Source organism: Pipistrellus kuhlii, unplaced genomic scaffold, assembly GCF_014108245.1.
Source record: "Pipistrellus kuhlii isolate mPipKuh1 unplaced genomic scaffold, mPipKuh1.p scaffold_m20_p_6, whole genome shotgun sequence".
Classification (NCBI taxonomy): domain Eukaryota; kingdom Metazoa; phylum Chordata; class Mammalia; order Chiroptera; family Vespertilionidae; genus Pipistrellus; species Pipistrellus kuhlii.
In genome coordinates this window covers 62,813,073-62,831,418 of record NW_023425562.1, presented here as the reverse complement: position 1 = coordinate 62,831,418, position 18,346 = coordinate 62,813,073, and the positions used below count along the sequence as shown (strand labels likewise).

The following is an 18,346-nucleotide window of genomic DNA, read 5'->3' as shown; positions in this document are numbered from 1 at the left end:
TACATTTATTAGAATTTGGTCAAAATAAAGATTTTAACTTTCTTTCCCACCCAAGTTCATGGGCCTGTGAATTCTACCACAGGCCTGCTGAGGCTCCATGGGTTGCCAACCGAGAGCCCCTCCAAAGCAGTGAGGTGTGCCTCAGATATTGCTAGTGGATGCAAAATATAATGTAACACATTGTAGGGGTTCTACCCTGACTCCTCTTTGCTTCCCCTTCTCCATTAGCAAAAATAATTTTTAAAATAGTAAAACAAAAACAAACAAACAAACAAACAAACAAACGTGATGCTTCAAAAATCTTGACTAATACTATGTAATAGTAACTTTCTAAAGAATTAAATAGCAAGATCCAATTTGGTGTTTTCTCATCATTTTGTAACTTTGATCACAAATAACTTAGTGTAGGTTTGATCATAAACAGACTGATTAGAATGTCTTTTTAATTTTTTTAAAATAAATCATCGTCTTACTCTGGTGCTCAAACTTTCCCAGGATTTCTGCCAGACTCCAGCGCGGGGCAGGCATGCAGCCCCTCCCCCACAGCAGGCTCTCCCTCTGCAGCCAGTTCTGAGTTCTCCAGCAAGCTCTCTCCAACTCCCACACTAATCAGAGGTATTTTGCCTTTCTAAAGTTCCTGCTCTCAGAGCTTTGCTGCTGCTTTTCTCCCAGGAGTAAACAGAAGTTGGGGAAGAAAAAAAAAAAAAAAGAAGTCTCTTACTATTGCCAGGAGCACAGCCTCTCCTCCTTCTTAATTAGGAGGTTATTTCTACTCTCAGAAGATAAACTCTCCAGCTCTCTTGGGGAGGGGGAGGGGGGGCAGGAGGGGAGAGGGAGGAGGGGAGGAGGAAGCTAGGCATCACTTCTTTCTCAGGCCAGAGCTGCTCTTTAACACATAAAGGCCACTCAAAAGAGCTGCACCTCCCAGGCCCTGGGTTGTGAGTAAGCAAACCAGGGTCAGGTCCAGCTTCTAGCCCCCTCCACCCAGAAGTTTCAGTCAAAAACCTGGGTATCAACCCTAACTCCTCCCCCTTCCTAACCCTCCATACTCACCAAGTCTTCCAGATTTCACTTCTTAAAGAGTGTAACACACCCCTCCTCTCTTGTTCTGCATTATCTCCCACTTGGAATACTAAGGCTTCTCTTGATGCCCAATCTCCCACTGTCTCCCCCTCCCCCTCACTGCTCTTGGGCACTTGTTTTGCCCTTGGCTTCCAAAGCACAGCAATGCTCCTGTGCTTAGTGAATTCCTATGTAGCCTTGAGCCCTAGCAAGAGAGTGGCAAACTTTTCTGAGTGGCCTGCCCCGCCCTCTCTGAATAGGCGCATGCTTCATGTGCTCATTTATTTCCCCATTTAATGGCTGTCCCTGTAGGGGCTTCCCCTACTAGACTGCTACCTTCTTAGTAAAGATCAGGTCCACACCTCAGTCAACTCCACATTCCAGAGATTAGCACAGAATGGACTCAGACTAAGTGCTTAATATTTAATGAAAAGGCCCTGGTCAGTGTTTCTCAATGGTTAGAGCATCAGTCAGCCCACCAAAGGGTCTTGGGTTTGACTTTCAGTCAAGGGAAGTTACCTGGGTTGCAGGTTAGTTCCTTACTAAGGTCAGGGCATGTGCAGAAGGCAACCAATCGATGTGTCTCTCTCTCACATTGATGTTTTTTTTTTTCTCTCTCTCTCTCTCCTTCTGTCTAAAAAAAAAAAAAAAAAAAAAAAAAATCAGTGGAAAAAAATATCCTTGGGCAAAGATTTTTAAAAATTTAATAAAATTGAAAGGAATGAAAAAACGACAGGGCAAGGGAGCTCTGAATTTTGGGCAAACCACAGCGTTATCTGCAAAGCGAGGGCTCTGAACTCATTCTAGTGACAAGGCCATTCTGATTCAGCCCAGGACACTGATATGTCCCAGAACAACTTCCTCCCTCCTCATTCTGGAGTGGCGACAACTATGTCATCACCAGTGACAACCAGTCATTTTCCATATTTTGAAAAAAAGGAATACAAGAATCCTAGGATTACCTCATCCTAAATCCACGGCCAACCAAGCATGTTGGTGATTTTTTTCCTACCTCTTCCCTAAGAATTTCGAAGCTGCGACTTAATTTGAACTATTTCCAAGTCTTCAGAGGTGGACTTGTCTTCTGATTTTACATTAGATGTAAAATAAAAGTAAAATGCTAACATGTAGACATCATGAAAGCAGGTTCAGGACTCTGAGATATATGGAAGGTTTCCCATAATCTCTCATTCATTCATCATTCATTCACTCATTCTCCATTGACCTTCATAGGGGCGCATGGCAAGACCCCAAAGGAGGTAGGGATAGCAACAGAGCACTGTAGAAAGAGTGATCACAGCACACACCCAAGGGCCAGAGGTAATCGAGTGGCAATGGTGCCCAAGGGAGGCGAGGGAAGAGGGCCTGATGTCTCAGCTAATCCTAAGGAAGAAGGCAAATGGTGGAGGAAGAACAACAAATAGCACCCACACAGGAAAAGAGGCCCAGATAGCTTGGGGTACTCTGGGGACAGAAGAGTTTGATCATGCAGAAACAGAGCAAGAGAGGAAGCCAACCGGGCCATAAGGAGCCCTGGACAGGCCCAGGGGCTGATAAGACCTGTGTGCTGGAGCACACTCTCAGGTAGGGGTATGGAGCATGGTCTAGTGTAGGGGTGTCGAACTCAATCAGAGAAGGGGCCAAAATCTAAAATCCAGCCTAAATCGCGGGCCGAATGGTTTACTGAACAGTCATAAACTGTCATTGTGATGGAAACGCAGCAGAGTGCAATGATGACAGCGTGGTGCGGGCCACATTGCAAGGCCTGGCGGGACAGATTTGGCCCGCGGGCCTTGTGTTTGACACATGTGGTCTAGTGGGATGAAGTCACCGGAGCAGCCATATAGGTTTAAAGCCATCATAAGAACTAAACAAGAGTCAATGGAAGGTGATCCTGAGGTGAAGAGAAAAGGGCAGATATGAGGGATTCTCAGAAGAGAGAATCAGAGGATGTGGCTGGGTGTGAAAGGAGGAAGAGCAAGGCTGACACCCAAGGCAAGTGAGTAGTTTCAGCCATGCCCATGTGGTTGTCCACAGGCAGCTCATCCATATGGGTCTGTTACAATTGTGACTGGCATTTTACACACACCTGATCTAAGAATTTATGGCAGTTTAGATTTAAAAGGCAAATATTACAAAGGAAATAAGAAAAAAATAAATAAAACAGGGTAAAACCAAAATGAAGCCAGTGATAGGTTTGCACAAAATTCCCAGTGTAATCCTAAGTCTCTGCAGCATTTGGCTCTGAGTTTGCTAGTTACAAATGTAAAAAATGAAAGGCCACTGGAGTCCATAAGATGAGAACAACCTGGTGCTAAGAATAACTCAATAATTCTTTTTTTCTTTTCTGTTTTAAAATTTTTCTTTATTAAGGTATTAAATATGTATCCTTAACCTCCAACTGCCCCTCACCCCCCACTCATGCCCTCACCCCCTCCCTGTTGTTTGTGTCCACTGGTTAGGCTTATATGTATGCATACAAGATCATTCTTGATACTAAATCTAGAAAGGTACTTCTTCTGAATGGCTTCATGACTTTAGAAAGAACATGAAATACTTTCATAGCAAAACAAGAATATATATTAGGGATTGACATTAAAAAGTCACATGGTCTTTAAAGAAAATTTAGTACTGTTGACAGAGCACCTGTGTTCCAGGCTTGTGCTAAGCTTTACCTATAGTATTCAGTTTAATCCTGGCCACTAGCCTGTGAAGGAACACAACCACTACTCATAGTGGAATCAGAGAAGGTAAGGACTAGTCCAATATTACATAAGCAGTAAAGGACAAGTCCAGGACTCAAATCCAGATGTTAGAATCTAAACCTATTACCATGCTTTACTTTGAAGAAATATTCCCTCTGTGGAAAGAGACTCAGAATTCCCTTCCAGACTCCACGGTGGGGGCACTGTTAAGGCTGTACTTGGGAACTAGCCCCAATTCCCTCTAGGCCCGTAGGGGTTTCGAACTCAATCAGAGAAGGGGCCAAAATCTAAAATCCAGCCTAAATCACGGGCCGAATGGTTTACTGAACAGTCATAAACTGTCATTGTGATGGAAACGCAGCGGAGTGCAGTGATGACAGCGTGGTGCGGGCCACATTGCAAGGCCTGGCGGGACGGATTTGGCCCGCGGGCCTTGTGTTTGACACATGTGCTAGGGGGAGCAATGGCAGCCATGCTTGCCCATTAGCACCAAGTGACTGAACCAAGGATTCTGAACAGGGTCCCTCAGCTCCCTGAACTGGGCAACTTGACTGCATGCTTGACAGAAGGCCCAGAGACTTCAGGTGCTGAACTTGCCACTGTGGGGTATTCTGTTGGAATAAGAGTGCAGTGCAGTGGCAAGAGCCCCACCACAGAGAGAAAGGGGTGGGAAGAGTGGTCAGAGAGAAAATGAGAAAGAAGAGGGGGAAAAGAATGCAGAAGAGGCCCAGCAATACCACATGGAAGGTGGGGTAGGAAGAGAGGTCTCCTAATATTAACAATACTGCTCAGAGAGTTAAAGTCAATGCAAATATTTTGCCAATTTAACCTCCTTGGCCTGTTCCTCATTAAAATACTTGCCCAAGAAATCCAAGCTTGGAGTTTATATTCAAGAGGAAAAAAAAAAGAGAAAACCAGCATACCTTTAGGATGACATATACAATAAACCAGCTGACGGGTCAGGGGATGGAAGAATAAAGAGTCATTCTATTGGAATACACTATATCTACCCGCAAAAACTTGCTAAAGGTGAACAAGTTGGCAATAACAAGAGTTAAGATTTCTTGAGCACTTGTGTTGTACCAGATACTGTGTGTCAAGCTTTTTCAGTACCTTATTACATTTCATTCTCATGACAACCCAGAGAGGCACAGAAGATGTCCACTCAGTGTTCTGGAAACATTGGGAGACTGAAGAGCTCTCTTTCTCTCTAGAACAGTGGTCGCCAACCTTTCGGACCTCACGGACCACCAGTTGGCGACCACTGCTCTAGAAGATCCCTGGTGATCAGGGATGGCTTTTGTTTGATGTAGTTCCTTGTCAACCTGGCAAGGCTTGTCAGGCTAGGTACAATATTATACAAGAAACACTCTTCAGTCTTAGTAACAGAATCAGATACAGCCTGAATCCGAGATCCTGGCACCTAGAGAAAGCCCACTGATGGCATACAGGAGACTGGCCTGGCACAGAAAGTTCAAGCTGTGAATCTCTTCTGGCCACTCCATAGTTTAGAAGGGATACACCACCTCCCTTCTGGGGGTGTCAGTTTCCCTCTTGTAAAAAGAATGAACACAACTAGATCTCCTTCCACTTGCCTTCCTCTTAAGATCCTGGTTGTGCTTTGGTTTGCAACCATTTGCTTGGATTCTTTGTTCACATGTTTGCCCTCTTATCTATACTAATAAAAGCCTAGGTGGCATCTCGCCCCAGGCATTGATCAGGCCAGCAGGGGAGCAGTTAGGAGGTGATCAGGATGGCAGGCAGAAGCGTTTAGGGGCACTCAGGCAGGAAAGTGAGCAGTTAGGAGCCAGCAGTCCCAGATTGTGAGAGGGATGTCTGACAGTTGGACATCCCCCGAGGGGTCCCAGATTGGAGAGGGTGCAGGCTGGACTAAGGGCCACCCCCTCCCAGTGGATGAATTTTTTGCACCGGGCCTCTAGTAAAGATTATAAAAGAGCCACACAGAGTCTAGCCCCTTGTACTGTCTTATATTGGTTCACTATGGGGCACCCAAGCACAGTAGTAAAATCCATCATTATTTGGAATAGAGAGCAGGAAGGCACATTTCCTGCTGTGCTGATTTATGAGCATGATTTAGACTAGGGGTGCCGAACTCAATGAGAGAAGGGGCCAAAATCTAAAATCCAGCCTAAATCGTGGGCCGACTGGTTTACTGAACAGTCATAAACTGTCATTGTGATGGAAACGCAGCGGAGTGCAGTGATGACAGCACGGTGCGGGCCACATTGCAAGGCCTGGCGGGACGGATTTGGCCTGCGGGCCTTGTGTTTGACACATGTGATTTAGACTTTGCAGCCAATGACAGCAAATGCCAATCACATGGCAAAAAATCATGGTATAAGCCTGTGGTCGGCAAACTGAGGCTCGAGAGCCACATGCGGCTCTTTGGCCCTTGAGTGTGGCTCTCCCACAAAATATCACGGCCTGGGTGAGTCTATTTTGAAAAAGTGGCATTAGAAGTTTACGTTAAAAAATTTGGCTTTCAAAAGAAATTTCAATCGTACTGTTGATATTTAGCTCTGTTGACCAATGAGTTTGCCAACCACTGATATAAGCCATGAAAAAGGAAAACAATGAAGTTGGCTGAGGCAAAAATCTCAGCAACCGGTGGGCTCTTCCCAAAGCATCCTCCAAAACTGGCAGGCAGCACTAGGCTCTCCTGTGCAGCACAGACTTTATTCGTGCCTCCACTCTGGAACTCCTCACAGGTCATAAACATCCATCTCCATAAGCGGCCTTTGGGGAGACTCTGCCTTCTGTTACCTTTGGGCTGTCATTGCTTAGAACGGGACCTGGCATACAGCTGGCAGTGAAGAATGTTAAGTGAATAAAACAATACACCAATGAAAATGACTTAAGTGTCTGCCTGGCCTCTCTCTAGGAGGGATTGCCACTACCCTACCTGCACCCTTTCCTCAGAACAAAAAACACTTCACCTTAAGCTCATGGTTTATAACTAAGGTTGCCTCACCTATGCACAGAAAGCTTTCACCCCAGAAAATGGGTAATGATGTCCACTGCTCCATACCATATGGTTATTTCTCCATCTTCCCATCAGATGGGACAAGCTGCAAAACCTGGATGACAATATGAATTCAGATCTATTAGAGGAAACCTGTGGGCTTCTTTGGTTGCAAATAGGTGACTATTTCTTTGAGCTCAAGCCTTTTCTGGTTGAAAGGGATGCAAGGGGAGGGTGTGACTTGTCTGAACAAAAAGGAATCAAAAGGGAGTGTCTCTATCCTGTTGGTGCCTGGTGTAAGACTTGACTACAGGTCAGGGATGTATACTTTTCTAGTCCCTTGTTTGTTTTTCTTAACAGATTTATTGCTATGGTTGGGAAGAGATTCTACATGGGTAAGGAGCAAATCACAAAGGAATGAGAAAGATAACAGAAAAGCAGAGCTAATGGGTTTGATGACAACTCCTAAAAGGACAAATAAAGAGTAAGAGACTAATGTCCTTCAGTAAATGGTCTCTGGTTTTCTACTACAAGGGTTTTGTTTTGTCACCCCCCTCCCCCCCAAGATGCATTAAAAAAAAAAAAAACACCTGATTTTTAGAGAGAGAGAGGGAGGGAGAGAGGAAAGGAGGGAGAGGCAGATAGTGAGTGAGGGAGAGAAAGAGAAAGGGAAAGGGAAAAGGAGAGGGGGAAGGGGAGGGAGAAAGGGAGAGAGGGGGGAAAAAAGAGAAACACTGATTGGTTGCTTCCCATAGGCACCCCAGGAATCAAACATATAACCCAGATATGTGTCCTGACTGGGTATGGAACCCCCAACCTAGGTACGTGGCCTGACTGGGAATTGAACCTGCCACCTTTTGGTGTATGGCACGACACTCCAAACAACTGAGTCACATCAGCAAGGGCAAAGTTTTTTGTTTGTGTTTTTTTGTTGTTTTGCCTAGAGTGCTCATAATGTGGCTCAGAGTCTTATGTATAAGATTTGAGAAGGGAGCCGAAACCGGTTTGGCTCAATGGATAGAGCATCAGCTTGGGGACTGAAAGGTCCTGGGTTCGATTCTGGTCAAGGACATGTACCTTGGTTGCGGGCATATCCCCAGTAGGGGGTGTGCAAGAGGCAGCTGATTGATGACTCTCTCATCGATGTTTCTAACTCTCTATCTCTCTCCCTTCCTCTCTGTACAAAATCAATAAAATATATTTAAAAAAAAAAAAAAGATTTGAGAAGGGAATTTAAATGCTGCTGGAAATAAAGCAGACAACTAAGTGGTTTTATGAAGGGATGAAAATTGAACATATGCCACTGGAACTTTGGGTAGAATTTGAGACTGGCAAAACCCAACCCTACATCAGGGTGTAGTTAGGACCAGGCCCTCATTCCCGCCCTTTGAAAGATAAGAAGTGGCTTCATTTTTTCAGATACTTTCCCTAATGATTTCTGAGACATTATTCTTTTAAACTAACCCGAAAGACATTGATGCTCAGGAGATGGGCCTGTAGGTGTAGAGAGCTTGTGCAGCACTATGGCTTGGGGGCAGGATACACCTGATTTCAAACCCCTGCCCAGCACCTCAGGGCTCCAAGTCACTGGAGCAAAGTAAAATTGTAAAATTTAAGTCCCTGCAATGTTAAATAATGAAAACACCTAATGGAATGTTGGTGTGTTTTGTTTTGTTTTGTTTTTTGTTTTGTTTTTTCTCTAAAGGTACAATTTGTCTCAAATTCTAGGGCATTTTAAATGAACTCTGAATTGTCAGTTCTATAAGATTTACACACACATGGGACAAAGGTTCCCACCTATTCCTACTAAGAGCTAATAAATGCCTCATAATTCTTTTGCACAGTTTTACTCTGGCTACACACTGCTTCTTAGAAGAAGAGCAGATGGTTTGAAATCACACCAGATTACAAGGTGAAAATATAAATTTTCCTCAGATATTTCTGCAACAGAGAACATGAAATGAAAAGATAACCTGCTTTTCATTTATGATGTACTTGTCTATAGAGAACTTGTGCTGACAGGGTCTTAAGTGGCTAGAAAAGCAAGCAACATTCAGACCAGTCGGCCGCATGTTCAGGACCAATTAGGACCATTTAGAAATCTGAAAATGGAATTTGGTTAACAAGAGGGATATCAGTCCCCACAAATTCTACTCACAATTTTATCCAGCATTTCTTATCAAGAAACTTTGGACTGTGGGTTTGAATTGTAAGAAAATATTCTTTTATATCCCTCAGAATCTTGATATGCTTCAATGTCAAAAAGAACAAAAGAAAAGCAGTACAGCCTCTAAGTTAAAGAAATTTATGACAAATTATAAATGAATCACAGTGAAAAAGAAAAACTAAACATTCCCCCAGTGATCAATGCTTAGAATTCATGGACTGTTCAAAAGTCTGGTCAGACTTGAAGAGAGATTTCTTAAAAGAAGAAGGGGGATAAAACACAGGTAGCACAATTTTTCTACCTCCTAGGGGTGGGTGGAGTGGGAGGTAGGGGAGAACCCGAGAGTCTTTGGTGAATACACTGGGGATTCTGTGTAATTGAAAGAAATCGGTTTAAATGTAAAATAATATAAGGAATCCCCACATCAGTAACTGTTCTCTAGAATCATCTCATCTACTTTCAAATATACCAAAGAAACCTTGCCAGGCAAAGCTGTGACAGGCACTCTGTTCAATTCAGTTGTCTTTTTTTTCTTTTTTCTTTTTTTTCTGGAGCATTAATATTGTGTAATTACTGTTGATAAAGGGGCTATATGTGCTCTTCTAAACTGGGTAAGGGCAGCGCTTTGATAGGCCAATGGAATCGGAGGGCAAATGGAATCGACATACATGGCTGCAAACCAAAACACAACTGGAGTAAAGGCTTCTTGGGGTCTATTACACATGGAAAGTTTCCACTTCTGCAGGGCTTACAGTTACCAGACCCTCAAAGAGACCCAGCCCAGGCAAGTGCCAGCCCCCTCTCTATCCCTGGCCATGCTATCATCCTGACTCTGTTCAAGAAAGCCGTGTGTGTGCTACCTGACAGGCTTTCTGCCTGGGAAGTGATCTGCCATGGGAGGTAGTGTGCTCACCACTCAACCAGAGGATCAAACTGTACTGACATAAAACATGTGAAAATGGACAATCACATCAATACTGCAGTGTTACCACAAAACACTGGTCTAGTTGTAAGGAGTGAGAAAAAACACAGAAAGAACCTGCTACTGACTTAGCTGCATTTTAATGATAGCCACCTGGTTACTGGTTTTAGTTTTTCAGTGCACTCCTAATAATGTGGGCTCAGGACCTCAAGAATCAGAGAGCTTGTCTTCTAAGAGATAGTTTAACATATAAAGCATGGGCTTTAGAATCACACAGATGTGTGTCTAAACCCTGGCTGTGGCTTGCACTGGCCATAGGGCTTGGGACAGTTTCTCAGGCTCTCTCATTCTCAATCCTCATGTCAGTACAATGGAGTAATCATGCCTACTCCCACAGCGATGTTGTTAGGACTACATTCAAAGAAAAGAAAAAATTAGAGTGCAGTAGTAGTTAACAAGTAATAAATAACTAATAAATTGGGAGTAGTTAACAAATAATGACACGGTCCTGGTTAGCCCACTAATGAGGGTGGTAAAATTGACCAGCGCTGTCCACTAACTCTCTAAGGTGAAGGAAATGTTCCATATTTGCATGCTGCCCAATACCTCAGCTACAAGCTGAGCACCGGAAGTGAGGCTATGTGAATTTTGAATTTTGTTTCATTCTAGTTCATTTAAATTGGGTTATTAGCAAATTTTTATTAATTAATTTAAATAGCTACATGTTGCTAGTGGCTACTATAGCAAACAGCATAGGTACTTCCTTAAAGTGAGTCTGCTTCAGAAATCCTGGTTCTACTATTTTGATGAGAAAATAAAACCAAAAGAGCAAACAACATTGGGAACCCCAAAACAGGAAGTGCCGGTGATGCAAGGGGGTTCCCCTCCCTCAGGGAATTCCAGAAGCCTCCTCTGGACTGCATGTGAGGGAATGATAGGGACTAACCTGGGAAAGTTCTATGAACTTTACCATGGACGCTGCTGATCCAATAGAACTGTTTTATTTAAAGGTGTTTTCCTTGTAAAGAGAAAATGAAGCAATAAAAACTGTTACTGCCAATTAGAGGATTACGAAGTTTAAGTTTCCCTTCACCTTTCACCCCTTTCACCGCAACCCTGCTTTATCAAATCAGAACACAAAATTCAAGGAGAACTCCTGAAATTATTATTGCAAGCCACTGTAACTACTGCTAATCCCTTGGCGTGCTGAATTTCCCTTCCACTCTACTGGGCTTCTCCAAGCTCAGGAAACAGACCTGTAACCACTTTCATCACTGCTTCATCAAGTTTCTACAGAATGAGCAGGAGTTCAAAGGGAGTTTTAACCAATTCATGCCTAAGGCAGGAAATTGAAATGCCAAGTGGGACAGAAGAATGTTAGACAAACACAGGTGAGGTCAGCTGGTGAGTGCCCAGAGTTTCTTCCCCTGACCCACTTCTAGGGAACTACAAAGAGCAGTACAGGGAGGTAGCTAATGGGTCACAGGACTTGTTTAGAGCCACCTCTACTTTTCTTTTCTAATTGAATGCTGGGAATAACACCCTCTTCAAGGACTGCTCAAAGGGGAACGTGCTGGGACAGGAGACCACTGACGAAATAGCTTCAGAAGCTGAAGATTATTAATTAAGAATATTGTGAGTGAGGTTGAAAGCTTAGGTGGACCGAGTGGGAGGGACACCTCCGTATCAGCTGCTTCCTACACAGTAGCAATTAGGCCTCAAGACGGCTCTCAGTGGAAAGTTACAGCTTGCAGGCATTCCTCCTTGGATCACTGAAGAGTCTCCTGAGGCAAATGAACTCTGAAGATGGTATCATTAACTTTAGAGTAATATTTCCTACCTCCACTATGATGTACCCTTGATTCTCAGGATTCAATGTCTTTAAGCGCCCCTACCCAGTGCCTGAAATAATGTTTCTCAGCCTTGAGTGTGCATGAGATTCATCTGGAGAGCATGTTACAAACACAGATTGCAAAGCGTTACCCCCAGAGTCCATTTCACAGGCTGGAGGTGAGGCTGAGAGTGCACATTTCTAATAGAATCCCAGGTGATTGCCATGCTCCTAGTTTGGAGACCACATTTCGAGAAGCAATGGTCTAGAAATAAGTTTGGCAACCATGAGGCCTATTAGAATTACTTGGAGAATTCTGAAGAAACACTGGTCGCTCACCAGCTGACCTCACCTGTGTTTGTCTAACATTCTTCTGTCCCACTTGACATTTCAATCTCCTGCCAATTAAGTCAGACCCTGGGATGGGGCCTGGACATCAGTACATTTTTAAAGCTCCCGACCTGAGTGTAATATGCTGGCTGGGGTGAGTACCACTGTAGAAAACTATATCACTTTCAAACTACTTAAATTTAGAGACTACACATACTCTTACAAATTAGAGATAGGGAGGCAGATCCTGGCATCTGCTTGATTGCACTCACCCTTGGTGGTGATATTTCGCTAGTTATTTTTCTCCCACAAACCAAAATATAATGATCCTCCTTAGACCAGCAACTAACTATTCCCCACTCTCCAAGAATTTTCTGAAGGATTACTAAGAGCAACTAAAAATCTATAAACTGATAAATCCACAGATCTATTAGCTGATAAATCCACTAATCTCTTTAAAACTTGGTAGGTAACAAGTGATACATTTTGAAATGAGAACCCTACAACGAGATGAGTAGCAGGTAACAACAATTTTTAAAACTTTTAAAATCACCTAGCCTCTTTCTTCCTCAATCTCTTTTCTATTCTTCTCCAATTCATTTTTCTTCTTTCCAAATCAGATTCCACTTTTCCCTGTCTTTACACATCTTCCACTGGCCTGCTTCTACCCTTCCTTCATCATCTCTCTTTTAATACTACAAGTATGAAGTTTAGAGTTAGTTATTCCTATGAAATAGTTTTATGATGCCTGTTCCCAATTTAACAAATAGGGTAACTAAATATTTTTCTTCCTGAGAAACAAGAAGCTAAATTAAATTATTTCTGGTATGTACCTCCTGAAGAACTATGCCTTGGGCATTAGGCCTCAATAGGAAACCTATTCCTCACCCTGAATTCCTCAAATTAAGGAATCTTCAGGCTAAAATACACCATGTGCCATATATCAGCACCTATTGATGAAGTGTGACAGTGCAGTTTACCTCGTGTAATAAAGCTAAAGAAATATATATCATCCATAATCTAGAACTGTGGTTCTGAAGCAAAATTACCCCATCTTTCCCTCTACCTCCCCCAATCCCTCCCAGTCCACTCGAATGTGCAATGTCTGGAAACATTTAGAGTTGTCAAGACTGGCATCTAGTGGGACAGAGTCCAGGAAAGCTGCTAAACACTGTACAATGCATAGCATAGCCCAGACAAAGACTCATCTGCTCGATACTGTCGTTAGTACCCAAGTGGAGAAACCCTGCTCTAGAAATTGCTACATGAAAGCTGCTGACTTCTCAGGTACTGGAGAATTTGCAGGGATCTAAGGCCAGCCACCAGGAGGAAGAGCAACAGCAAGAGGAGCAAATGCTCTAGAGTTAAAAATAAATAAATAAATAAATAAATAAATAAATAAATAAATAAAATTTAAAAAAATAAAAATAAAAAACTACAAAATACCCAGCCAAAGGAGACATTTGGGGCTGCTGCACATCCTCCCAAGACAAAAAGGGTCCTCTTGGCCTTGACCTTGCCAGACAATATCAATGAGGGCCTTTCTCTTGGGGTTAAAGATTCCATTTGGTAACAGAAACAATTTCATTCCATGATTCACCACCTGGCCTACTGACAGACTATACCCACTCTATAAAGCATTTTTTAAAAAATATTTTTAATTTTTACTATTGTGATAAAAAACATAGCATACAAGTTTCCATCTTTTTTTCTTTCTTTCAATTATAATTCATAGTCAATATCATTCTGTAATAGTTTCAGGTGCACAAAATAGTGGTTACACAATCATATACCCTACAGAGTCCTCCTATATTTCAAGTAACCACCCTAGCCCATATGTAGCTATTACAATATTATCTCCCCCCCCAACACATTTATCTCTCCCAGGCCACTCCCACCCTCCCAACACATGCCCCCCCACCCCGGTGTCTATGTACATTGGTAATGCTTTTATGCATGTATACAAGTCCTTTGGTTGATCTCTTACCTACCCCCCTAAACCCTCACCACCACCTTCCCTCTGATGTTTGACAGTCAGTTCAATGCTTCTCTGTCTCTGGATTTATTTTTGTTTATTAGTTTACATTGTTCAGTATATTCCACAAATGACAGATCATGTGGTATTCATCTTTCTCCAACTGACTTATTTCTCTTAGTATAATGCTCTCCATGTCCATCTATGCTATTGTAAATCCTAAGAATTCCTTCTTTTTTATAGCAACATAGTATTCCATTGTGTAGATGCATCACAGTTTTTAATCCATCTGTCTTCTGATGGGCACTTAGGCTGTTCCAAATCATATACAAAAATATACTCAAAATGGATAAAGAATTTAAATGTAAGCTGAAAAACCATAAAAATCTTAGAGGAAACGACAGGCATCAAAATATCTGACATATGTTGTAGCAATATCTTTACCGATATAGTTCCTAGGGCAATTAAAATTAAGGAGAAAATAAACAAATAGGACTACATCAAAATAAAAAGCTCCTGCATACAAAAGAAACCATCAACAAAACAACAAGAAAACCACTGCATGGGAGAATATATATGGCAAAGTTATCTCCAACAAGGGTTTAATTTCCAAAATTTACAGGGAACTCATACAACTTAATAAAAGGAAGATAAAAAATCCAATCAAAAAAAGGGGAAAGGACCTAAATAGACAACTTTTGAAAGAGGACATACAGAAGGCCAAGAGACATATGAAAATATGCTCAAAGTCACTAATCATTCAAGAGATGCAAATCAAAATGACAATGTGTTACTATCTCACACCTGTCAAAATGGCTATCATCAACAAATCAACAAATGGCAAGTGCTGGTGAGGATGTGGAGAAAAAAGGAACCCTCTTGCACTGATGGTGGGAATGCAGACTGGTGCAGCCACTGTGGAAAACAGTATGGAGTTTCCTCAAAAAATTAAAAATGGAACTCCATTTGACCCAGTAATCCTACTTCTAGAAATATATCCCAAGAAATTAGAAACACCAATCAAAAAGGATATATGCATCCCTATGTTCATAGCAGCACAATTTACAAAACTAAGATTTGGAAACAGTCTAAGTGCTCACCAACAGACAAGTGGATTATAAAGCATTCTTATATCACTTTTAACTTTTAATAAGGACTAAACCAATAAATGAAGGGAGGAATGCAGAAATTCTGAACAGATATTAGAGAAACAGACTATATCATTCATTCTTTTGTAAAAATCTAAATGATAGCACTGCCCATTCTCTTAAGAGACAGTTAACTAAACATTTTTATTTCGGCCAATTTGCATAGAGGTCTTTGCATAGAGGTAGATGGGTAATACTTAAGGAATTTTCACATGCATATTAATATCATAACAAGATCATGACTATTAGATGTATGACCTGTGACTATTAAATTCCTAGAAAAATTAAACTGATTAATAGAACCATGATAGCAAATTGACACATCTTAAAAAGATCAACATTGTGTTTAGATTTTTCTTTTTAAAAGTATGGTAGCCAGCTTTCATTTATGATATCTTTCAGGTTTTAAATGCCAAATAATTACTTAATGGCACATTAAAATCTAAATTTTAAATGGAGTTATATTTTTAAAGTGCTTAAACACATTATAAAATAGTGTTTCCATTCTAAGTATTCACTACAGGGTTGATTTAAATAGCAAAGCCCACTTTGCTTTTGTGTCTTCTTACTGTTTTCCCAGTTAGGGAGGGAAAGAGGGATTGGTAATCAAAGATTAATTAGAAAATAATGAGCACCAGTAGGAAAAGGGGAATTGTTCTTTAGTTATGGTATAAACCACCATGGCAACCCTATATTTCCATCGCCCCTCACAATGGAGATATCTTAACGTATTCCTTTTTTTTTTTTTTTAATATTTTTTATTGATTTTTCACGGAGAAGAAGAAAGAGCTATAAAGAGTTAGAAACATTGATGAGAAAGAAACATCGATTAGCTGCCTCCTGTACAACCTGCACTGGAGATGTGCCCGCAACCAAGGTACATGCCTTTGACTGGAATCAAACCTGGAACCTTTTAGTCCGCAGGTCGACACTCTATCCACTGAGCCAAATCGGTTCCGGCTTAACCTATTCTTAAATGTTACCATGTAACATAACATCTCTAAATTATAAATTGTGTAAATACGCCACCAAGAAACGCTAAAATGCCCCTATTGAATATGAATTGTTTATTCCAGGCCTATAACGTTCTGTGCCCTAATTCTTCAGATATATTAGATGCTAAAATTTCATTAAAACCACATTCCTGACATTTGCTGCCATTATCAATAATGCAGTTTCACACATATTAGCTGATGAAGCAGCCAGACAGAGTTTCCTAGGCAGAGAAATGGCTGAAAGAAATCCTTTTTGCCAAAGAGAAAGTACCCAAACTGTGGAAAATGATATGGATATCTAAGGTAGTCCCCACAAGCCAAAACTGAGTTAGACCCTCACATGGTTCCAAGGTCTGAGTATGCATTACACTATTTTAAACTAAACATTCATTTCATTATAGGGATTTATGCCAAATGGCAAAGCGTGGTTGACCAAAATGAAAAATGAGCTTGAGTTTTCTTTCCTTATAAAACTCAATACATTTGTAGCATTAGCCCCTTACCAGAAGAGGGCAATGGTGGCCTGGCTGGCATTCCTCACAGCCACGTCAGTTACCTGCAGTCAAGGTAATTCCTCCCAAGAGAATCAGACCTTGGGAAACTAAAGACTGCTGGTTTCTGAGTATCACACATGCAAAGACACTAGGCTATTTGCTTTTCCTTTTTCTGGAATGAATTAACAGGCCACCACATCATCATTCCAATATTTCCGATTGATTATGTAGAAGTACTCCTCATTCTAACCCAAGCCACACAATTTAAAGTTTCTATCTCCTCCTGGTCAAACAAGCGATAAAACTCTTTACATTCCAAAAACAAGAGTGTGCTTTCAAGATTTCCGAGTGGAGAAGACTATTATGTAAAAAGTACACTAGAAGTCTCAAATCAGAGATACCGTAAGGGCCATTCTAGATTCAGGATTCAAGTTCACTTTGCAGACCCCTTTTGTGTTCCAAGTTCTTCTTCCCAAACAGCACTTTTCCAGCTCCTTCACCCTTTTCTAAAGAAAGCATTCTCCAGCCTCCTCTCTCTGACATGCCATTCACTCTGTCTTACACAAAATTTTCTTTTTAAATACATTTACTTCTAATGAAGGATTGTTTTTCGTTAATAAAAGTTCAGACAAGTAGTGAATGGGAGGGGCCAGGGGTTGTTGTAATAGGAGTTGGGAGGGGTGGGGGGGTAGTGCATGAAACACCGGTGGAGTTCTAGTCTTCTCTCCTAGTTTGCGAATCTACATGCCTGAGGACAAAACCTCCTAAGTTCACACCTTGATTTCTCAACCTGTCCAAAACTACACATTCTCCCAGTCCCACTCCTTCTCTGTTCCGGCTCAGCCTGTCCATTACTGAGACCTTGGCATGTCCCTTTCCTCCACAGCCACATACAACCCATCACAACAGCTGTGTTCTCCCTTCTCTCACTTCTGCCATCCTGGCCTCCTGTCCAAACCATGACCTTCTCCTTCTTGGTCCTTAACAGCAAGTCTCCCATGATCTCCTGAGTCAACTCACCTTCAATCTGTTACCAGCATGGTCAAGCTGATAACTTTTTGACAGGCCTTCCACTGCTCTCAGAGAAAAAGATAAATTCCTTATAGTGGCCTGTAAGAGGCTAAGGATACATCCTCGTTTGCTCAAGTCGGTCTCATTTTATGCCTTACTGTCCAAATAAATATAATTATTAATAGCAGCCCATTTTATTCTGAAAACGGTTCCAATTTTCATGATAACCTAGAGGGTCTTTTTAGCTACAAGCCTCTTGAGGTCTGGCTCCTGCCACCTCCTCCAGCCTCATGTCAATCAATCTACTGTCACCTGCACTCTTTTGCTGGCCTTCATTCATTTTCTTTTCTTTTTAAATATATTTTATTGATTTTTTTTACAGAAAGAAAGGGAGAGAGATAGCTAGAAACGTCAATGAGAGAGAAACATCGACCAGCTGCCTCCTGCACACACACACACACACACACACACACACCCCAACCGGGGATGTGCCTGCAACCAATGTACATGCCCTTGACCAGAATCGAACCCGGGACCCTTCAGTCCGCAGACCGACGCTCTACCACTGAGCCAAACCGGTTTCGGCCACTCATTTTCTTAAAAGCACACCAGACACCCACCCTGTGCCAGAAGCTGAACACAGATCAGAAAACAATACACTGGCACCGCTGGAAGGTGCCCCCCACTCTACCTGCACCCACCTCCCCCTGCTCTCACATAGGG

At 41.9% G+C, this 18,346-nt stretch overlaps 1 protein-coding gene across 6 annotated transcripts in view; it reads right to left on the bottom strand.

The window, feature by feature from the left end:
• Positions 1-18,346, bottom strand: part of LOC118707681 (SLX4 interacting protein) — a 179,216-nt gene that overhangs the window by 74,187 nt on the left and 86,683 nt on the right. The window contains exon 1 of one of the 6 annotated variants that reach the window (XM_036418352.1): positions 3,620-3,625. The exons of the other annotated variants lie outside the window; for them this stretch is intronic. Within the exon in view, the coding sequence (XP_036274245.1) occupies positions 3,620-3,625 (6 nt within the window). Of the gene's footprint in view, positions 1-3,619; positions 3,626-18,346 lie in introns of those variants that run through there. 6 annotated transcript variants of the gene reach the window in all.